The 23,826-nt window shown below is 43.0% G+C and overlaps 2 protein-coding genes across 8 annotated transcripts in view; one reads left to right on the top strand and one right to left on the bottom strand.

The window, feature by feature from the left end:
• Positions 1–23,826, bottom strand: part of TIGD4 (tigger transposable element derived 4) — an 827,821-nt gene that overhangs the window by 172,702 nt on the left and 631,293 nt on the right. The window lies entirely within an intron of this gene.
• FHDC1 (FH2 domain containing 1) overlaps positions 1–23,826 on the top strand; it is a 40,251-nt gene that overhangs the window by 1,456 nt on the left and 14,969 nt on the right. For 2 of the 6 annotated variants that reach the window (XM_082463132.1, XM_082463135.1), the window contains exons 2-7: positions 3,309–3,827; positions 4,535–5,153; positions 15,028–15,089; positions 15,756–15,858; positions 21,505–21,590; positions 21,683–21,783. In XM_082463132.1, the coding sequence (XP_082319258.1) occupies positions 4,671–5,153; positions 15,028–15,089; positions 15,756–15,858; positions 21,505–21,590; positions 21,683–21,783 (835 nt within the window). In that variant the 5' untranslated portion in view covers positions 3,309–3,827; positions 4,535–4,670. The remainder of the gene's footprint in view (positions 1–3,308; positions 3,828–4,534; positions 5,154–15,027; positions 15,090–15,755; positions 15,859–21,504; positions 21,591–21,682; positions 21,784–23,826) is intronic. The other 4 variants (XM_082463131.1, XM_082463134.1, XM_082463136.1 and 1 more) reach the window with 2 other exon arrangements.

The following is a 23,826-nucleotide window of genomic DNA, read 5'->3' on the forward strand; positions in this document are numbered from 1 at the left end:
CTGGGGCGGGACGCGGGCCGAGGGTTGGGGGCGGAAGGACGCGGTGGACCGCCCGCCACTGCAGAGACCTAGGGAACTGTTGGGCGTCCAGACTGCGAAAGAAATCGGGCCCCCGGTGTCCCCCACGCCGAGTTGTCTTCAGGACCCACGAGTCCGTTTTCGAACAGCTGTTTGCACAGAAACTGCGCCTGCTGTTCGGCCGTCTGTGACCCCCTCTCGTCTCTTGACCCACAGTTGTCTTCCTGGAGTGAGTCGCAAGCGCTTCCTTTCTTCTCTCTAGAGCATCCTTTGGCACCCGTTTGCTTTGTTTGGGGACACTGAGAGAAGCTGAAAATGCACATTCAGAAGCAGGCGTTTTTTCCTCTGCTACCAGGGTGTTGCGCTCGGGGGGCATCTGTGGACTGTTTATGTTGCGCGGCGGCAGATTAAACGCGCGGACTGGAAACATCTTGGGTTCTTCCACTGCTGGCGAGAGTGCCAAGGTGAAGAGCTGGATGTTGCCAGCTCTGGTTCGACTGTGGGGTTGACATGCTGTGTTTAATAATCCAGAAAGATTTTGAAAGATAGGTGGTGGGGGAAGAGCCTGTCGCCAGTGAGTTGGTGGAGAGCAAAACTCCATATTTTAACATGGCCTGTCCCTTCCCCACCCTCTCTTCTCCCCCCAGTAAAATAGGGCCGTGCGTTCCTCTGCCTCTCTTCCACACCCGGCTTGCTCTGCCCCCGTTTGTCATCAGAAGGGTGTGGGCCAGCCTTTCCTGATCCCACCTCATCTGTGACACATGTCAGGAATCAAGGGGAAAGGTTTTTCTGGTGTGGCGTTTACTTCTGATTATTGTTGACCTCTAGGGGGTGAGTGACCAGCTGAGCAACAAGGCCCCACCAACCGTTTTTCAGGAGAGCTCTGAGCCCTAAACGGGCTTTCAGACACATGTTTTCCTCCTAAATACACTGTGAAATGAAGCATACTTGCTCTTTTCTTCCCTCCCACCCACTCCCTTGAAGAGAACAGAGCTTCAACGATGTTTCTGACACCAAGAGCAAAGTAATCCTGGCTATTTAGGCAAGAGAGTTTAGGAGGGGCCACAGGGCTTCTTTGAAGACCCTTATTCTCCTTCTCATTCTAAGATTTTTTGCTTGCTGATCAGCTAAAGGCTAGGTGCATGGTCACAGCATCCCCTTATTAAAAATCCACACAGATGGGAGATGCTCAGCTGAGCCAGTAGCCTCCCCAGGAGGGGCCTTCACTGGGACTTACCCCCAGTGGGTCATGATTAGCGCCCAGGGGACTCAAAGAGAAGTTCTCATCTTCAGAGACTTACTGTGACAGCTGTACAATTTACTCAGGGCTGGGCATTTGTCAACCTTAGCAGCCATCCCCCCTGCTGCTGAGGTCCCCAACCTGTAGGTGAGATGTTAAATACAAGCCTGTCTCTGTTTGCCCTGGGGAGATTGATGGGACACTTGACATTTTCCAGATAGAGCCTAAGGCTAATTCCATTGTCCTTGCCGGCAACTGCCCACTGTGTGAAACAGCCGTCTTTGGGGCTGCTGCATCACCTATGTTTTCCTAGCATATTTGGAGAGTATGCGTTTGCATTACTGCGGACAGTACCATAGTAAATTGAATATTCTTTGTGTATCCTCTGTTTTAATATCTCGTGAGACTGTGGAAAGGGTTAGAATGTGTGTCTGCACTCTCTTTTTCCTGCCATCTCTTTGACATTGGAAATCCTGGCCCAAGGGGGAAACCCTATCAAAGCCCTATTGAGGCTTGTAGTAAAAGCATTAGCATCTTAGCTAATCATTGCTGGAGAACTCATTCATTAGAAGCTGTTGGGGGCCTCGGATCCTTGTATGTTACCCTGGGAAAAAATTAGCCAGACAACATACCAGGAACAATGTTGTAAATTTTCTTTTGTTCCTTTAACTTTCTAAAATAACATTCTTTCTCAAGAGGGGACAGTGGTTAGAATCCTGCTGATGCATAGCTAACGCCTGTCACTTTTTACTTTGACAAGCTTTAATCTGGAACTTCCTCTGCAAAACAGACTATAGTCAAAAGGACTCACATGCTTTGGGGCTTTGGTATTAGAAGACGGTGTTGCACGACCTCCGAGGGCATAGTCTTTTTCACTCTTCATTAGTATCTCTGCATTTGCTCTGTGAGGTTTAATGGCACAGCTGTGCATATACTAACGCAGCACTGAATGAGTTATTGCTTTCTAGGATGGAGACTTTTTTAGCTTATCACCATTCTTAACAGGGATAATCTATAAACAAGTCAGCATATCTGGAATTGGAGGTGAATTGGAGGATTAGCAATTCTTCTATACATGAGATATTTCATGTACAGAAGTATTTTAAAATATGTAAGGATAAACTGCCAAGATTACCTGTACAGTCTTGAGAAAAGAAGAGTTCAGATATAACTATAAACTGTAATTGACAGTGAGTCATTTGCTTTAGGGATGCCAACTATGAAAACAGCCTAGTTATGCCCCTAATGATAATTACGAAAACTCCTTTTAAAAGCTAGTTGCATCTCAAGTGAGCTGTAAGTTGGCTTGGATAAATATTTTCAGTTTTACTTTCTAAAAAATTATCCCATGATGACACTGCACAACACTGTGAATGTACTTAATGCCACTGATGTACACTTAAAAGTGGTTAAAATGCTAAAAAAAAAATTATCCAGCAAATAGTTGGAAATGCTATTTTCTACCCATACATAATTCTCAGAACTTAAATATTTAAATGCTTCATAAAAACATTTGTTCTTGTAATGTAGAGATAACTTAATATACAATCACTGAGTATTGAAAAGGGACAGAGCTCACAAACCTAGTAACTTAGAAAGCAGAGGATGGAAATATTAAAGGTATGTTTCTAGTAGCCAAGGGTAACCTAACGTTTTACTTAAAAACCCAATACATATTTTAAAGCAAATGTAGTGCCTGTGAAAATAAAGAGAAATCGTATGTACCTGTGACACCAGTTGTTGTTAATAATGGCTAACTATGTACCATCTTGGTAAGGGTGTACACGTATGAGCTCATTTATTCGCATACAAACCAGTGGAATGGTATATGCTTATAGTATAGAGGAGGATGCTGCAACATAGGTTAGATAACCTACCTCACCCCGGGTTGCACACCTAAAGAAGTAGCAGAACTGGGATCTGAGGAAAAGCAGTCTGTTTTTGGAGTCTCCCCTCTTACTCCCGAGGCAGTCCTGCCTTTTATGTATGATTCTGTGTAAAAGATTTAATAATACTTGAATTAGTGATATCAGACCATTTACTCCTGTAGAATTCTGCATTGTTTGATGAAGATGTGCAACTGTGAGCTTTGAACAGTAATGCTGTAGAAGGATAATTCCTCTCAGAAGTCCAGAAGTCCACATGACCCTTTACGACCTAGACGAAACAGCCCCCTTTTCACACACCCAAATAGCTGGCGTGCTCATTCCGCAAGCCTACACGGGGCCCCGTGTTCTACATCTCCACTTACCTGTCCTCACATCTGAAGAACTGTAGTTATTTTGACCCCTGTTTTCACATCAGGTCCACAACAAATGAACAAAAACGAACATTTAAAGGTCAATAAAAACACGAGCCACCAAGATAAGTCAGTGACCGAGTGGCTAAGGGGTAGCCGTGTGGCAGGTGTGATTCGGGCAGCATCCCCTTGTGTGTGTGTGTCTCCTCTGCTGATAGCGTCACAGAAGAAGCAGAAGAGACACTGAGAAGTTCTGGTGGTTTCCAGAGAGTTAAGCTCCAGAGAGCTTAACCAGAACCCAAAACGATTGCATCGCAAGTGACGATGGAGGTCAGTGCCAACCTCCTAATCTTACAAATGAGAAACTCTAAATCTAGTGAGGCAAAATGCCTTTTCTAAAATTGCAAGCAGTAAAGCTTGATTTAGAGCTGGAACCTTTTGTCTTCATGTCCGCTGTTCTTTTCTCTGTTTGCGGGGGAGCAGCATCACCAAGTGTAGGGAGAAGACGATGGCACTGACTCCGGGGGAAGGAGTTTGGCCATTATTTTATCATCCCCGAGTGCCCTGCCTATTATGTGCAAGGTGGAGGATGCCCTTTGACCCACTGATGGGTAGGGGACATGTCCGTACGGGAAAAAGACAGAGTCACTAGGGCTGCAGCCATTTGGGTCATTTCCCCAGGGGTTGGGGATCCACTGCCCAAAGAAAACGAGCCAGTTAATGAACAAGTAGCTTGTTCAGAAAGTGAGCAATACTTGCTGAACCTATTGCAGGTTCTTGGTAAATATGTGTTTTATTGATGAATGGAAGGTTTCCAAGTTGGATTTATTGCTGCTGCTTTGGCAGCATTTCCAGGTAGTAAAATTTGGTTCACATTTAGAAAAGTATTAGTCCCTTTTAGTTCTCCTTTGGATGTGTGGCCCCTCATTGATTTTAATATCCAACTACTCTGGGAGGACTGGCGCTGGCCTCGGAAGGGAGTCGCTAGTATAGCAGTGTTTTCCTGCACTGATTTTAAAGTTGTTTTATCTTTGCAGGTCTGGAAGATGACACACAACGCAGTTGCCTTTGCTCTGGCGGCAGACTAGCGGGAGGAAAAGTATGACACAAATTTGATGTCGGTGTCTGCTTCCCCAAGGTCAAGAAATTATCTCCTTAGAAGGCAACAGTACTATGCATGTTATGAATTGTGTCTCCTTGGTCAGTGATAAAGGAAATGGGAATATTGCCACGACAGCTGGATTCATGATTGGGCAGACGCCGCCACCGCCACCTCCTCCTCCGCCCCCTCCACCTCCACCATGCCCATACTCAGGGGAAGGGTTTCCTCCCTCTCCTCCCCCTCCCCCTCCACTGCCTGGGGGGCCTCCGGTCCCCCCTCCCGCCCCAGGACTACCCCCAACCTCTCACCTGAACGGCTACAGCCACCTCGGTAAGAAAAAGCGGATCAGAAGCTTTTTCTGGAAAACCATTCCAGAGGAGCAAGTTCGTGGCAAAACCAACATCTGGACCTTGGCAGCCAGGCAGCAGCATCACTACCAAATTGATACAAAGAGCATCGAGGAGCTGTTTGGGCAGCAAGAAAACACCACCATCTCTTCCCCTTCTGGGAGAGGAGGGCCTTTAAATTCGTCCTTCAGGGAGGGCAGAGAAGAGGTAAGAATGGTCCACGGAGGGATGGCTCTCCCCACACCGCACTGTTTTGAGTTTGGGGACGTGTGTACATTCCAAACCTGCTAGGATCACTGAGAAATAAGATAATGCAAGTGAACGTGCTTTGGAAATGATGAGCTTGAGCTGAGTAGCAAAAAAGTGTGAGAGGCATGCAAGCCGTATCCTGGCAGACATCCCAGAGGATGGTGACCTCATGCAGGGAACATGCTATCTGGAGGCCTCGCTCCTGGCCTCCCGGCAGTGCCTTGCCTCCAGCACATCTGCCTGGTTTCCCCTGGTGGAGCAGTTCTGCTGAAGCCCAGTATTGTGAGTCGCCATTGAAACAAAAACCTGAGCTCCTGAACTCAGTTACCTGAGATTAACTGGGGGTTTCTGAGACAAAGTGCCTTTTATTAAATAACATCATTAAATAGTGTACATCCTTAGACTTTTATCTTTATTTTTCCCTCCAGCTTTCTTTCCACAAGTGTTGTGAGGTGGCCTTCGTTCTTCGAATCTCTGAATTAAGTGTTGGCCATTGTGGAACAGATTCCAGAGAGCCAAAGCATAAAGCTATTTTCAGATAGACCTTCTACAAAGCACATTTCCAGTGAACAGGAACTGTGTTACTTTGAGGAAAATATAAAGCTAGCAAGTTAGGACTTCCCTAGCGGTCCAGTGGTTAAGACTTCGCCTTCCAATGCAGGGAGTGCGGGTTCGATCCCTGGTCGGGGAGCTAAGATCCCATGTGCCTCGTGGCCAAAAAACCAAAACAAAAAAACCCAGAAGCAATATTGTAACAAATTCAATAAAGACTTTAAAAATGGTCCACATCGAAAAAATCTTTAAAAAAAAAAAATAAAGCTAGCAAGTTATAAGAAGGTAAGTGAAAGCATGGCTTCAGAGCTTCAGGTCACCGAACATCACAGAAGCTGAGTCAAAAATTACATTTGTAAGTACTCTCTGGTTAGAAACATGAAAGTAAATTAAGAAACCTCTATTTGCTAGAAGAAATAATTAGGAAACCGGGGTTCAAAGAAAAGAATGCTGTCCCCCCCACCAAAAAAAAGGGCAACAGAAATGCATCATTTTTTAATCTGTTGTAAAGGAGCAGAGAAAATAGGTCAAAGATAGAGCTGACTAGATAAGAGAGTGGGCAGGCAGGGCTCTGGAATGAAGTAGCAGCTCTCTGCATTACTGAATTCTTGAGCTGACAGTATTGACCTCTTTTCTCTGTCTGGCTCAGGAATTCACTTGGGGGCCCTTGAAGCTGGCAGTATGGTCCCCTGTTGAAATAGCCAAGAGTCTATTTATTATAAAATGTGGAGAACCCTAGGACTAGAATTAGATGTAAGCTGTGAGATAATTTGAGAGGAAGTCTTCAGGACATCCTTAGTGCCCTCCTGTGCTGAACCTGGCTTTCCCTGCTCTTTCCTTTATGCAAAGGCCTTTTAGTTCTCAGTGCATCCTTTCAGTATCAGAAGGAGCAAGAAGTCATTTCCTTAGTACACTGGCCTCTGCCCCAGCTTCCAGCAGAGACTCCTTGTTGGACAGTAGGTCATGCTCACCATTGTTTTCTAGCTCTACTTACTGGCCTTAAAGCATTTTAAAGGAAAGAGTGGATGGGTGCGTGGAGATGGAGCTCATGTCTCAGGAAAGCCCCTGTCACACACAGAAGGGGGTCTGGCTGATCACGCTCCTGGGGAGGCAGCTGACCAGGTTAGAATGGGCAGTGTTCTTTATAAACTGGAGACATTTATTTGGCCAGTGATAGTTCAGGGGGCTGTGTGGAACTTGCTGCTTTATGTTAGTGACTTCAAGAGGGCTTAAGACCCACTGATGGAAGGAAGTGGCAGGGTGTGTGGCATCTTTTCCCACCTATGGCAGAAGCAGAGATGTCCATTTCTTAGGTCAGATCTAAAATTCAGGTAAAAAGAATCTTTCTTTTTGCCTCTCTCCCCCCTAGATACATTTCTTTACTCTTTTTTTGTTTGTTTGTTTTTCTTTAACTTAAAAAAAAGAAAAAACCTGAAACTGAACAATTATTTTTTAAATGGTGGTAAAATATACATAACATAACATTCACCCTCTTAACAATTTGTAAGCATACAGTTCAGTGGCACAGAAACATCCACATTGTTGGAAGGCTGCCATCACTATCCATCCACGGAATCCTTTGCATCTCGCAAAACTGAAACGCTGTTCCCCATTCCCCCCCTCCCCCCAGCCCCTGGAAGCCACCCTTCTACTTTCTGTCTCTATGAACCTGAGTACTCTAGGTACCTCACACAGTATCTGTCTTTTTTTTTTTTTTAAAGGAACCATTTAAGAGTTTCAGAAGAGTTGTTTTTTTTTTTTTGGCCACGTGGCATGTGGGATCTTAGCTCCCTAACCAGGGATCGAACCCACACCCCCTGCATTGGAAGAGCGGAGTCTTAACCACTAGACTGTCAGGGAAGTCCCAGTATTTGTGTTTTTGTGACTGGACTGTTTTACTCAGCATAATGTCCTCAAGGTTCATCCATGTTGTAGCATGCACCAGAATTTTAAGGCTGAATAATATTCCATTGTATGTATATACCACATTCTGTTTATCCAGTCATTTGTTGATGGACACTTGGGTTGCTTCCACCTTTTGGCTTTTGTGAATAATGCTGCTATGAATGACGGGTGTGCAGATATCTTTACTTTAACACATGTAGGTGCTAATCTGCAAGATAGCAGTCCAGAAAGAAAAATTAAATCGCCATGACTGTGTGTCATAAGATAATCTAACTCTTCAACTTCTCAGTACTCGGGTAGGATAAGTAGTGTAGGTGGATGGATTTAAGGGCAGATTGGATAATATTGTCACATCACAGAGGGTTACCCAGAATTAGTTTCCATTTTTCATGCTATCTCCAACATGGCTAGAAGTATTATATATACTTTTTTTTTTTTTGGTAAAAGAATATAGTACATGCTGTTTTCTTCCCTCATTAGATTTTCTTTAAAGAAGTTACAACACAGCAGAATGATAGTCTAACATGGACCAGTAATAAATCTTCCAATTCACTCTGTAGAAAGTGGAGTCCAGGGTTGAAACTGTGTGGACTGGAGAATACATACATAGCATGTTTGGCCAAGGGACCCATCCTGAGCCTGGAAATGTGGCCTTCCCATCTGCTGCCACACAGCTCATAATTCTGAAGGCTCAAACGTGCCACGGATCAGATTATGTTCCCTTGAAATGTAATAACCTCCTACAGAAATGGCCTGCCATTATGCGGTTGGCTCCGGCTTTAAAGGGCTTATAAAGCACTACAAATAAGTTCCATTATACTACGAAGGAAGAAGTTACTGGGAGACAGGGAAGAGCTGGGTTTGGGAATGGCTGAATTTAGGGAGAACAACATCTAAAATAGTAAATTAGAACATAGTAAAGGGGGGAAAAGGTTTTGAAATACTATCTTTGTATCTTCGCTAGACGAAAATTAACTTGAAGCTACAGATGTTACAATAATAAACTTTAGTAAAGTAATTAGAAATAACAAAGGGTATTACTGGGGATAATAATAAAGAGGTTCAACTCAAACTCCACCTTCTTTTCCGAGTTTGGTGATCTCACGTTTGAGAAGCCCCCATCCATCTGCTAGCGCTGCTCTTCAGCCCCTCGGAGCTGGTTAGTTGGGGCTACCCTTGTCTCCCTACAGAATCTGAAATGCTCTCAAGGCAAGGACAGCCCTAGCCATTTGGTATCCTCCAAAGAAAGTAAACTGAACTGACAGAACTGAACCAAGGGAGCAAAGGGGCTATCTTATAAGGTATCAGTATGATAAGTCAAAATAGGGGTTCACAGAGAAAACACAATAATATGAATAGGGTCTAAGGACATAATGTGAAACCTGGCAACTATAGTTGATAACACTGTATTCTGTAATTGAAATTTGCTAAAAGAGTAGAACTTAATTGTTCTCACCAAAAAGTAAATAAATAAGTAAATAAATATGTGAGGTGATGGAGGGAATGTATACAAGTATATAGTGTATACATATATCAAATCACCATGATGTGCACCTTAAATATCTTACAGTTTTATTTGTCAATTATACCTCCATAAAACTGAAATTTAAAAATGAAAAAGAAAATGCAAACATTGAAACACTTGAGGTCATTCACTATGGTGTCTGTGGTAATATTACAATTAGTGTTAGTTAATTATACCACATAAGAAATAATTAAAATTGCTTATTAGAAAAAGAGAGGACAGGAAAGAGAGAGGAAGGAAGGAAGATTGGTTTTTCTAAGTTTAGAAAAGGAATGTTATTCTCCCACACAGTAATTCAGGTATCAGTCATTCTTTGTCAACTTTTGTTATGGTCCCAGAATGTTCTAGAATTCTGAGACATGCTCAGTTGAGAACTATAGAACTAGATAGAGTATTTGAAAGGGGAAAAAAAGCTTCAACTGGACTATCATTTTTTTCCTCAGAGCTGGGGGAGGGACATTTCCCAATGAATAGCCAACCAAAAATAAAAAAAGAATGAAAAACCATCAAAACCCAAAAGCTAAGTCTATATTAGTGGATACAGGAAGATTTTTTAAATAATTGCTTTTCAGGTTTGACATAGGATTGAAATAACTACCATTTAGTGTTACTTAAGTAGGTAAGGAAGCCTCCTTTGACAAATGGAAGCTAAAGTGATTTAAGAATTTCTTCTTCCACCTTAAGGATATTACGCTAAATGAAATAAACCAGTCACCAAAGGACAAATACTGTATGATTTCACTTATATGAAGTACCCAGAGTAGTCAGATTCACCGAGACAGAAAGTAGAATGGTGGCTGCCAGGGGGTGGGGAGGGGAAGTGGGGAGTTAGTGTTTAATGGGAACAGAGTTTCAGTTTTGCAAGATGAAGGGTTCTGGAGGCGGATGGTGGTGATGATTCCACAACAGTGTGAATGTACCTATTGCCGCTGAACTGTACACTTAAAAACTGTTAAGATGGTAACTGTTATGTGTGTTTTACCACAACTAAAAAAGAAAAGTTCCTTCTTCCTTTAACGAATATGGGAGGCAGATTTTGTGGTGGATGGATGAGAGTGCAAGAATTGCAGAAGAAGAAAAGGAGGAGAGCTTATTTGGAGGTTTGAACAGGTGGGGCTGGGGGTGTAGCCATTCACATGCTTCCCTGAGCACGCAGCACTGCTGTTTCCGCGCCTCAGAGGGATCTGAGCAGCCCCACCGCCTGGCAGCCTGTGGGGAGACTGTTACGAGAGCGGGTGGGACGTCTTTAGGGTGGATGAGCTGAGCACATCGCCTGACGTCTTCGCTCCCCTGTTCACCAGGGATGGTGTAACTCTTGGGTGGGCCTTTAATGGGACAGGTCATGAGCTCTGTACATGCTGAGTACACCCGCCTCAGCAGGCCTGCGGTGTCCAGAAGAGTAGATACGGATTGATTGAACTGGTGGGGAGGGAGGGGCCAGGTCAGTTCACCCCTGTTCCCAGGGTTGTTTGTCTCCGCCTGTGCAGTCCCCGAGGCGTGCGCTCCTGGGAGTGACTCAAAAGCACCTCTAGCCGCACTTGCTTGGGCGTCTGAACTGCCGGCAAGCCTTTGGGAAGTAAGATAAGCTAATTTACACATGTAGTGATAACCCTCTTTAAAGCACTGTGTAATAACACCGCTTTAGAAGGCTGAGTGTGATGCCCTCTGAGAGCAGACTGCCCGTGCACTGGGCAGAGCTGAGGATGCCCGGAGAGAAGGGCACTGTCCCTGCAGTGTTATCAACTGTCTCATTTTCCTGTGGTTTGGAGGAGGCGCTGGGCTTTGTTTTCCCCCTTACACTGCTCAGCGATGGCCCGCCCAGGTTTTCCCTTAGGAGTATTGCTGGATTCCCTTAAATTAGTGACCAGTTTCCTCGCTGGTGACACAGCTGCTGCCCCAGGCGTGGCCCCCTGTGCTCCCCGCGGCCTGAGCTCCACTCCCTGCCTGAGCTCCACTCCCGGCGGCCGTCTCAGCTGGTGAGAATGTGAGTCCTGGCCTTTGTCCCACAGATACAACTCTGGGGTCACCAGGGGCCTTGGCCAGGCCCCGTGGATGGCTCTCTGCAGATCTGCCCCCATTCCCAGAGAAGCATCCCAATGTGGATACTGGGCTGGTGGGGAACCTTCCCTACTTCTCTGTTTTCCTATATCCACAGCAATATTGAAAGTCCCAGGAACTAGAGTGAACAGGAACCAGAGAGACCCTGGGGCATTTCAGTTCAGTATTGCTTTGGGGAAGGTATAAAATGACATCTCTGAGGCTCAGTTTCTGTATGTGTCAAATAGGAACAATAACAGTAATCTCTCCACCACTTTTCCAGCAATAACAGCTATGGATCTAGGCTGAGGATACAGAGTCCCAGAGGGTTGAGGGGTGAAGAGGATGAGGGTGGGGCTTGGGTGTGGAGGCTGGGAGGGTGCTGCCGTCAAGGGTTAAATGTAGCAGGAGGTGGTAATTTAATGAAAAAATATAAAAAGTTTTTCCCCCATTCTGGATAGAAGTGAGTGCAGAGAAAGCTCTTCGGATATACATATATAGCCAGATCAGTGCACATGCTCCTACTTTTTAATTTGTCATTTATAATAAGCACATAGTTTCTGTCTTAAATTTAGATTCCTCTCTTTGGTAAAAGCTTTCCTCTTAAAGGATGTTACGTTTGACAGGTTTTATTCTCACCCTTTCTTTCCCCTTTCCTCTCCCCTCCCTTTACACTGAACTTGAACTGTAATCCGTGGGTAGGATTCCAATAAGGAGCCTGTCCTTTTAGCTTGGGAGTTTAGTTTATAACTGGCAGGTGATTGTGTTAACACGAAATAAACCCCTAGGACAGTAAATAATGTGATTGTTTAAGATTAGTCTTCAAAAGAAGGCAACCATACTCTTGTAAAAATTTAACCTTCTAGCCAGGAAGTCCCATTAACTTTGGTTAACAGTCTTGCTGCCTCTTATAAACTTAGAAGCAGGCCCGGAGATCAGGAATTTAATCTGAAACCTGATTCTTTTTTGTTCACAGTGAATCACATACTTTTGGAAAGAAAGAGCCTTATAACAACATTCCTATTTAGCTTGTCTCCCTTTTCCAAAAAACAAATGGGGAAAATTGCGGACTTTTAAGTTTATCTTTCTTCCATGTATCCTGGATATTTACTTCCAAAGAAATGGCTTCTGTATTTAACAATACCCACCCCCTGAAAAAAGATTCTGTCTAAATTTTAGTCTGATAAAACCCTTCCAAATTATTACAGTAGTTCTGCCTTATCTGTGGGGGATACGTTCCAAGACCCCCAGAGGATGCCTGAAACCGTGGATAGTACCAAACCCTATATATACAGGTGGTCCCATGATGGTTCAGCTTAAGATTTTTCTCCTTTATGATGGTGTGAGAGCAATAGGCATACAGTAGAAGCCGTTCTTGGAATTTTGAGTTTTGATCTTTCCCGGCTAGCCATTTGCGGTACAGCCCCTCTTGTGATGCTGGGTAACGGTGGTGCAGCAGCTCCCATCAGCCATGCGATCACAACGGCAAGCAATCGATACACTGACAGACATTCTGTTTTCCACTTTCAGTACAGTGTCCCATTAATTACGTGAGCTGTTCAACACTTTATTATAAAATAGGCTTTGTGTTAGATGATTTTGCCTAACTGTAGGCTAATGTAAAGGTTCTGAACACATTTAAAGTAGGCTGGGCTAAGCTGTGATGTTCGGTAGGTTAGGTGTGTTAAATGCATTTTTCAGTATTTTCATTTTACGGTGGGTTTATCTGGACATAAGTCAAAGAAGATCTGTACTGTGTTTTTTCCTATACATATGCAACTATGATAAAGTTTAATTTATCAGTTAGGCACAGTAAGAGATTAACAACAATAAGGAATAATAAAATAGACCAACTATAATGTCAGAGAACAAAAATGGATCAGCTGATCTAAGAAAGATGGAAAATTTTATTCGAGCCAGATTGAGGATTATAACCCGGGAACAGCCTCTCAGAAAGCTCTGAGAACTGTTCCGCCCATTAGAGGTCAAAGCACAGTTGTATAAATTTTTGAGACAGAGGACTGTGCATTAAATGACGTATTATTGACAGTTTACACAGTCCAGATCTACCCGTACAAAGCGAATAGTGGGTCATAGGTCATGGTGGCCCCTTACAAGATTAAGAAGGAAGGTTATCTCCTGAGGAGTTATCTTGTTGATGCCAGGGGAATGTTGCTCTTTATGGTTGAGCAGGTATTTCTGCTGATGGGGAGGTTTGGTCGATGCATAAGGCAGATATGCAATGCACAGTAGAGGGGAAAGAGGAGGCCAAAGGGCAGAGAAAAATTTTTATGTTTACATTTTCCTTGCTTTGCCTTAGAATATGAATTTTTATTTCATCAATAACAATGTACTATAATAAAAGTTATGTGAATGTGGTCTCTCTCTCAAAATATCTTGTACAAATTTAATGCCTTTTCCATTGTAACGAAGCACTTATCATGCACTATGGATGGAAGATTCGTTCTTACCGTAGATCTTAGCAACCTCGGCCTATGAGTTTTTTCTTTCCTTATTGAGAACTTTCACCTTTTCACTTAAAGGAAACTCTTACGGCCTCTCTTTGGCATATCTAAGTTGCCGTCATCACTACTCCTGCGCTTTGGGGCCATTACTACGTAAAATAAGGCTCACTTGAGAACAAGCACTGTGGTACCGTGACAGTAACCCCATAACCAAGGTGGCTACTAAGTGACTAACGGGCAGGATACGCTGGACAAAGGGATGATTCACGTCCCGAGGCGTGAGATTTCAGATTTCATTTCTCTGCTCAGAACAGCACACAGTTTAAAACGTATGAATTGTTTATTTCTGGAATTTTCCATTTAATATTTTCAGATTTCTGTTGACCTAGGGTAACTGAAACTGTGGGTAAGGGGAGACTACTGTAATTCTGAACAGCTTAAATCTGTTGCAGCCAAAATCTGGGTTTGGATGGTACATTAGAATAGCCACCATATTTTATTAAATCAAAGATGATCCCTATATTATAAGACATATCCTGATTCCAGAGATATTCATATGCCAAAAAACAAAAACAAAAACGCATCTTAGACTTGGTAAAATACAGCACAAAAGTTTTCCTTTTTAAATTCTGAGTAAATAAAGTGTAGGACGCTTTCTTACCTCCTCCTAAAAGGGCTACTGGACATACATATTTTTTCCCAATGAAAATAAAATTTTCCTTTAAAAAAATATTAAGAATTTTATTATGTTTCTGAGAATAACAGTGTTGGTCCTTTTACATCCCTGAATCAGGGTTGGGACTCACTCTGCAATAGCTTCAGAGTTCAAATCTCATATGATTCTTGCTATGCTAAGACATCTGTTTCCAAATTAGGACTTTTAAATGTGGGCTATACTATTCTAAGAGGAAATTGCAAAATTTAGAAAATGTGAGTATAATTTATTTTAAATTATACAATATTAAAATAGATCTATATGGGAATTCCCTGCGGGCCAGTGGTTAAGACTCAGCGTTTTCACTGATGTGGGCCCAGGTTCGATCCCTGGTCAGGGAACTAAGAACCTGCAAGCCTCATGGCGCAGCCAAAAAAAAACCCAAAAAGATATATGTAATTATTACCATTAAGGAAATATATATTGCAGAAAGTAAATTTGGGGAGATAATAGTATTTTGATATTCATAAAACTATATTAGGTGCATCAATTAATCACCAGATTTACATATTGGGAATTACTCTCTTATACATTAAAATTGGTGTTGTATTTTGACAGGTTTTAATTCTCTTCTTTCCTCCAACTCTTCTTATTCATACTTTAATAATCTTACGTGTCTTTGTTTTTTTCCAGATTACTATCTTGGATGCAAAACGGAGCATGAACATTGGGATATTTCTAAAGCAGTTTAAGAAGTAAGATTTTGCACACATTTGAAACTTTAGTCACATCCCTGCTGTCAGCATCAGAGTCTGTGGGTGTGAGCCGAAACGCAGATTCTAATGAGGGAAAGCCATCCCTCATACTTTCAAATTGTTTTTAGACACATGGCTTGAGGAGTCCCCAAGTGTGTGTCGCTTTCCGCTGATTTCCTCCATAAAAACATAATCAGGTAGCTTGGAGTTCAGGGAGAATTGCCTTGGGGCATCTGTCCACGCCTGACATGTCAGGGAATTTATAAATTCACCTGAGGTGTTGCTCCATGAGTGGAGGATGGATGGGTGAGTCAAACAGTGTTAAATTCACGTGTCCTCAAGTGGAAAGGAGAGGGCTCTGGCTCCAGGAGGCCCACAGAACCGCTTTTCTTCTCCCAGAGAAGACTCCCAGTGGTTGTTGCTACCTTCGCCCTCTCTGGGATGCCCGAGGATGGTTTTCTGGGGAAAGGGGCCTCTGGTGTATCAGGATCCCTGCTTTCCCTGGCAGTGGGGCTCTTATGATCACTGACACAAAACCACCCATCAGACTGGGAAGGAGGCGGAATGGAAGGGAGGGTGGAGGTGGTTTGCTTTCATTTCCCCTGGCTTGTGTTTCTTTGGCACTCCAGCCAATGTGAAAGGGAATCTGATCTTTGTCTTTTCAAGGTCTCCTCTGTCCATTGTGGAAGATATTCATCAAGGAAAGAGTGAGCATTATGGATCGGAGACATTACGCGAATTTCTTAAGCTTTTGCCAGAGTCAGAGGAGGTAAGGAATTTGGGGCGTGAGTTTTAGATGTTAGGAGTGAGAATAAAAGCTTAATATTTTTAGGAATGTCAGAACTCACATGGGAAGGGCACTCTCCTACCCAGAGCCAGAGTTTTCTCGCCTAACAATTAAAAGTTACCCAGTAGAAAGAGCATGGGTTATCGAGTTGGAGAACCTAGGTTTAAATTGGCGCTGTTCCCTTAAGTGAGAAAGTTGGGCAAGTTTTCATAAGTCCTGTGAACTTTAGTTTCCTCACCTGTAAAATGAGGATAATGATGCTTACCTCCCTGGATTGTTGATGATTAAGCCCTAGTTATGCATCTAACATGGTACTTGGCACATGGGAGCTCAATGAATGTTAGTTCCCTTTTCTGTCATCTAAAGATGATCTTTGCCTAGGGTGTACCTGGGGTTGTTTCATAATACATATACTTTTTTTAAAAAAAAAGAAAAAAAACAACCACTTTTGAATAAAGATGCTCTAAAAATTGGAGAGATAGGTAAATTGTTAATAAATGTTGTCTATATAATTGATTAAAAGGTGGGGATTGCTACCATAGCAATATAGTACCACAATATAAATAAAGTATTGATTTTTTTTTTGGACCGAATTAACTAAATTTATGAATGATTAGGAGCTTGATAGAGAAAAACAGTTTTGTAAAACCTTCCAAAATTGTGATATTGTCTATTTCTGAAGAAGTGACCCTTTAAAAATTTCAGTAATAAGTTACACGAATACATTTGCTTGTAAACACTTAAATAATACAGAGCCTTATAAAGTAAAAAGTGTAAGTTATCCTTTTACACATATTGCTGGCTTCTCCCTCCCCGATCTCTCTCCACTTCCTAGACATAATTTATGGAACTTGACTTTAGTGCCATTAATAACAACAAGAGAAATGTATTTGTGCTTTTTCTTTTCCATCAGTGATAAACTCACAATGCCAAACTGAGGGTCTTCGGGCGTAACTGGATATTTACGTATTCTGAGCTGCTCTCTCCACCTCGGGTTTTCTGTTTGCAAATCGATTATAATTTACCAAAGCCAAGATTAATTAATGGCATTTGTTAATGTTAGTAAAGGGTCTTAAAGAGTTGAGGGAAAGGTACATTAGATCAAAATTTACCCTGGATCCTATATACTGAACACTCCTTAATCTTTTATGTAAAGAATGGGCATTCCAAAATGTATTTTTTAAATTGAAGTGTAGTTGATTTACAGTATTGTGTTAGTTTTAGGTGTACTCAAGATCTTTTATTAGGATGGATAGTGTTTAATGAATTGAGTTTTCAAAAAGATTTAGTTGCTCTGGAAATCTCCCCGCTTGGGCATTTTTCATGCTTCCTCCTTAGGACTGCTCTGGTACCCAGTCCTAACGGAGCTCTAAATTTCCAACTAAATGGGAGTTAGGCATGAGGGAGGCTGCCAGCTTCATGCCATGAAGAGGCAGGAGGTTCAATGCGGTTTCCTTAATACCTTCCTTCCTAATTTAACAATCAGAGGCGATTAAAAAATTAAATTAAAAAAATTTAAAAATGCAAAGCCTGTGGAAGACTAAGGGATCTTTCAAAGAAGCAACTTAGCTGTCGAACCTCTCATGTTTTAAAGAACCCTGTTTCTTGGGTTGTCTGTGGGATATAATTCAGAGGAAAGAGGCTGTTAAGGGTGTGATGACTAAAACCCACCCCAGCGCTGCCCTGAGACTCCGAGGCACTCTCTCACCCCCAGACAATTAGCTGAGCCCGGAGACGAGACGCCCGGGGTCCTGCACTGCCTTCCCAGCCGCTGGACCAGGCCATCCCCCTCCCCCTGCAGGGTCACCGGAGTGACCAGGGTCTGAGTATCTGACAAGCTCGTCACACTCCTGCTTGTTTATGCTACCAGCTCAGCACACCCTCGGGCTCCTCTGGGAGCTTCCTTCAGCAGGTGCACCCTGACAGTCCTCAGGGCTGCTTGGCACCACCCCCCCCAGACCAGCGGAGGGAGCCACCTCCTGACCCCTGCCACTGCAGGGACAGACTGGCAGTGCTGGGCGGCCCGGCCCCACGCGGACGCAGGACCTACCCTGCAGTCCTGGGTAGAGGGCAGAGGATGGCGAAGAGGCCAAGGAGGAGGAAAGGCCAATTGAGAGAGGGTTAGGAGTGTGGCAGAAAAATGCTAATAAACGCATCGCTGTGAGTTACCGTGCGTTGCTATGTTTGTGGGGTCACGTCCTGTGCTCATTCTTAGCACAAGGATGGGCGACACGTTGATCGAGTGCCCCACATTCCAGGCCCCGGACGGGGCCAGAGGCGATCGAGTGCTCAGCCCAGTGCCGGGCACACAGAAGGTCAATAAATCACACCCATGGTGTGTGTGTGTGTGTGTGTGTGTGTCTGTTTCATTTAATCCTCACAGTGACATTGTAAGCTATTCCTCATTTAACAGATGAGAAACTGGGGCCCACACAGGTTAGATAGAGCTTGCCTAGTGCCACATGACTAATGGGCTATGGAGGGCGGTGGATTTGACCTGGTTTGTCTGACCCCAGAGCAGTTCCTTGGGCCGCACTCCACCACCTCCCTCTGAGGAAGGAAGGGCAAAGGTTCCCCAAACCCCGCCTCACTTCAGTCTGGCCTTGCGTCACCTCCGCTCTCACGAAGTACTGGTGTGAGTGTCACTCATAATACTGTCAACTTATCAGCACACTGAACTGATGAACGGAAACGGCCCAGCTGCCAGGCTAACCCCAGGTTAATTTGTTTTCAGACGTTCTCTGCCCTTCACCACAAAACTTTTATCTGGCACGTTTTTTGTCTTGCCTCAAACTCATGATTAAAACTTGCTGAGGGAGAAGGTAGACTCAGAAATAAAAGCATGCTCCCTGTCTGGGCCCTGAGAGGCGGCTTGAGAAGGAGCCCTTCCCTCTGTTGGCGCTGGTACCCTACTGCCACAGTCAGCATCAGGGATGCAGGGCTGGAGGTGGAACTGCTGTCTATGGCAGCAAGTTGAGTCGCCTTCCCTGATATTTTTATCACCTCATTCTTACCTTGTTCGTTTACTCTCTGTTCCTGGGAGGAGGAAGCCCCAGTGTCTTCTCTTGGGTGGGTCTGCTGGTGGGAAACCCTGCTGTTTCAAGGCCATGTGAGTGGAATTAGAGGGGATGAAGGAGGCCTGCCCTTTGGAATGCGTGAGTCTTAAGGAGCACGCTGTTCGCTGTTAGAGCAGAAACCGGGCACAGCCGGGTCATAACGAGAGTCCCTTGGCTCAGCCAAGAAAGTGATGCCTAACAACGTTTGCTAAATGCTTTTTGATGATGATGAGAATGCAGAATAATTATAGGGTCTGTCCACCCTCTTTTTTACCTTCCTCTCTGTGAAGGCACAGTAATCCCTCTTAATGAACATAAATCTCATTTTGAGATGGAATTAAGAACTGTATACATGGCATTTAAATCAAATACTATCTTTAGTATCACCATTCTCTTGAACTCCATAAACATTTTTCACTCATTATGTCAGTGAAGGCGATTAATCATTGTTCATTTACAGTTCAGCACATGTTTAATGGAAATATCTACCAAGTGTACTTAGCATGACCTGTTCTTGTGCTTCAGACAGGAAACCGTGCTGTGATTCTCAGAAGTTTTGCCCATGCTACATATGTGGTCTCATATAAAGGCAGAGCCCCGCTCTGCCCCTGCCCATATATGGTGAATCATTAGACTGTAGTTCAGGAGGGACCAGAATTCATCCTGTGGCTTTCTCAGTTCAGAAACTAGGCACTAGTTTGGGTTTAGCTAATGCAGAAGTTCCATCATCTGCCCTTAAATTTAGTAAGGCTGAAAATGGAAAATTCAATTTGGGGCACTAAAGGTAGGGGAAATAATGCAGTTCTATAAATGGCTATTTTCTGCCCATTGTGGGGAAAAATGTAGTCTTAAGGCCCAGACTTAATACCAGGGTGTCTGGGGTGTGCATCTGCACTGTTACATTTTTTTAAAAAATTTATTTATTTTTTATTTTTGGCTGTGTTGGGTCTTTGTTTCTGTGCACGGGCTTTCTCCAGTTGTGGCAACTGGGGACCACTCTTCATCGTGGTGCGCGGGCCTCTCACCATCGCGGCCTCTCCCGTTGCGGAGCACAGGCTCCAGACGCGCAGGCTCAGTAATTGTGCACTGTTACATTTTGATGCAGATATTTCAGTTTGTGGATCTTTGCAAACACCCCTCCTCTGTGCTTTTGAACTGTTATTTCCTATTTTTCAAGAGGTTTAAAAATTAGGTTATTTTTATGGGCACCTAACATAATCCAGGGGGTGGAAGAGAGAAAGCTTTATAAAACATAACAAAGTGGTAAGTGCTTACTGGGAACAGTTAGCTTCAAAGACAGGCTATCAGCTTTACTCTAGAAGTCTTTTTTTTTAAATTGAAGTATAGTGTGTATATATATATATATTTTTTTTTTTTTCCCCGATTCTTTTCTTTTATAGGTTACTACAAACTCTAGCAGTCTTAAGGTGCTCCTGACCATAAAGTGTTGTTGGAAGACTGTCCATTACAGTAGACAGAGATGTGTTTTTTGGGTTGGTCCTGTTTTCTCTGTGGGGAAGGCATGCCTTGCTCTCTGATGCAGTTTGAGAACTTTCTCTTTGCCTGCATCCCTACTTGCTAGCTGTTTGGCTATATTCCTATGTTGGAACTCCTTTTTTTTTTTTTTTTTCTTTACTACAGTTGAAGGGATATTTGTGTGTTTAATAACTTTTAGTATAACTTTTTACAGGAGTAGTACATGCTCATTGTGGACATTTTAGGAAAGAAAAATGAGCAGCAGATGAAAATGATAATGACTGTGGTGATTCTATCACCTAACGTAGACGTCTGGTTTGTCTTGTTCCTGTGTTTGTAGTGTGTGTGTGGAGGGTCGGGGCATAGTAGACACTTCTTTTCTTAATTTACAGAAGTGGGATTCACTGTACACACTCTTTATGTTACCTGATTTTTTTTCACAGGGGGAAATCTTGACACTGATCTTTCAATTGTTTAAGCCGTTTTCCTCTTTATCTTCCTGCTGGAGAGCCAGTGTGTACTCAGCTCAACATCCAGTGGTCCCTTCCTATAAAGCTACTAGATGTGAAGGAGGACTTGTCCTCAGAAAGAAGATCTGTGTTAGACACCCTCCCCCAGTCTAAGTATCTTATATGCAAAATACTCAAAATAATAAGATTTTTTCCTTTATGACTCAAAGGCTCTGCTATAGTGACTATCCAGTCTCTTCTTTCTTCTTCCAAACAGTGGTCTCCCTTCCAGATTATAACTTACAGAACGTTTGCATCCTTGGAACCGATCCTTTCCCTTTAGTAACCTCTCTGAGGATTCCGGTGGCTCCAGCTTTCTGGTTCGTGTGGGATTGTTTACGCCCACATAAGTGGCACAGCTCTCCTCTCCCTAATTTGCTTGTTTGGGTTTTTTTCTTTTAAACAACAAAGTAGTAGCTGTGATGATTCCCTTTTCTGTCTTTTCTTAGGCTGACATTTTTATTAATTTGAATTTAGCACTGATATCCTTAATTTCCTAAAGGAATTCTAAGATGAAATTTAAAATGATGTTCCATTTTAATCATTTGTCCTTTTTTTCTTGACCCCCTTTTCCATCTGTCTTTTAGATAAAGAAACTAAAGACATTTAGTGGAGACGTGGCCAAGCTGTCCCTAGCAGACTCCTTTCTGCACTGCTTAATTCAGGTGCCAAAGTAAGGATCACCCATCACTGTTCTTTGCAGAGTAAGGTTTTGAAATCAACAAGGTCAAATTCTACACTGTAGCTGTACTTTTTGTTTTTCAGCTATTCACTGCGGATTGAAGCCATGGTGCTAAAGAAAGAATTTTTGCCTTCTTGCTCTTCTCTATACACAGATATAACCATTCTAAGAACCGCTACAAAAGGTGAGTAAGTACATGATGCTTCGTGTAATTTGATTTGATTAATTTTGGTAGCCGTTTATTTTTTAAAAACTTTCAATTGAAAAATTAGATATGGAAAGTTCCATTTCTGATACGCTCTAAAAAGGGAAATGAGATGTTACCAGGGATGGTATTTAAAGTTTATTTCCATTTACTTTTCTGCCTCCCCCGGTTAATTAATTTAATTAATTGACCAGTCAATCAATTAGCATATTATCCTCCTGTAAAAGAAGGTTTCTTTCATCTCAAGCTTAGGAGTAAACCTTGTTGGTTGCGGCTTGCTTTTGTTCCTCTCCTAGATTAGCTTTCTGTGTATGTGTGTGGTGTGTGTATGGTGTGTGCTTAGTGTGTGTATGGTGTGTGTGTGTATAGTGTGCATTTAGTGCGTGTGGTGTGTGCATAGTGTATATATGGTTCATGTTTTGTGTCTGTGTTGTAGTATGTGGTGTGTGTGTAGTTGTGTGTCTGGTGTGTGTGTAGTATGTGGTGTGTGTATAGTTGTGTGTGTATTGGTGTGTGTAGTATGTGGTGCGTGTGTAGTGTGGTATGTGTGTCTGTGTGTGTAGTATGTGGTGTGTGTGTAGTGGTGTGTGTGTAGTATGTGGTGTGTGTGTAGTTGTGTGTGTAGTATGTGGTGTGGGTGTAGTTGTGTGGTATGCAGTGTGTGTATGTGGTGTGTGTGTAGTTGTGTGTACGTGGTGTGTGTATTATGTGGTGTGTGTGTAGGTGTGTGTAGTATGTGGCACATGTGTAGTTGTGTATAATATGTGGTGTGTGTGTAGTATGTGGTGTGTGTCTGGTGTGTGTGTAGTATGTGATGTATGTGTAGTTGTGTGTGGTGTGTGTAGTATGTGGTGTGTGTGTAGTTGTGTGTATGTGGTGTGTGTAGTTGTGTCTGGTGTGTGTAGTATGTGGTGTGTGTGTAGTTGTGTGTGTCTGGTGTGTGTGTACATGGTGGCGCGTGCTCACAGCCTGGGGCCGGGACCAGCTGTCTGTCTCCTCCAGCGCTCTGGCCTCTGTTGGCGGCTGGGACCCTGCTCTTCCGGAAGCATCCCTCCTTCCCTCCTGACTCCTCCCCAGGCATCTCCTGTTCCTCTTCTACCAGCTTTCCTGATGTTTCTGCTCCAGTGGTGTCTTCTCCCACCCGCGTCCCCTCCAGACTCTAACACCTGGTGGGCTCATTACATTTGAGAGAAAGCAACTTGCTAATTTTTGCTCGCCCCTTGGATAGCCTCCTCAGGTTGCTCTAGTGTCTCATTCCATAGGGTTGGGAGCTTGCTTTCTGGCATGTACGGCACTGAGAATGCCGGCTCCAAGGCAAAGTCTCTGGTGCTCCCTGGCCCTCACAGTTTCCAGCATTCATCAGCTGGAATCTCCAGCCTGATTTCCTCCTGGTCACTTTCTGGATTCCTAGTTATTGTGGTAGAATGTTTATTCCAATTTGGTTTTCTTGTTTAGTTGCTCTGACTTGTATTAAGTTTTTCTCTTCAGCTCATCATATTTTCTTCATTTTAGAGAGGAGACTAAGAATTAAGAAGAATTTTCTTCTTTCAATATAGAGGCCTTTTAAAATTTCTTCCTGTGTCAAGCCTAAAGCAGCAATTTTGAAAGAATTGTCTCTCCTGTTCAAGTAGAGATGGGAAAATATGTTTTCGTATTGAGTGATGCAAATTTGTGGCCACGGTGGAAACGTTTCTTATCTGGTTACTCTTCAAAACCTGGCCTTCTTAGATAACACAGTATAGGCAGTGACCCAAGTGTAAATTTTTGAAAGTAATACCAGACTTAATGGAGAATATTAACTTAACAATATCATAGGTGACATTTTATTACCTATATATACAGTAATTTTAATAATTAAATTTTCTTTTCAGCTTTTCAAATACATTAACAATTTTTAATCTTGTTTATTTGCATAGGTGTGTGTACAAAAGACTTCATGTTTAACGAACTAGTTTACCAATATATGACAATGATAAGTTCCTTGTTAAACCTTTAAGCCAATCCAAATGAAATGTAGAGTTT

The sequence above is a fragment of the Balaenoptera physalus genome (genome assembly GCF_965194825.1).
Source record: "Balaenoptera physalus genome assembly, chromosome: 5".
Taxonomy (NCBI): Eukaryota; Metazoa; Chordata; class Mammalia; order Artiodactyla; family Balaenopteridae; genus Balaenoptera; species Balaenoptera physalus.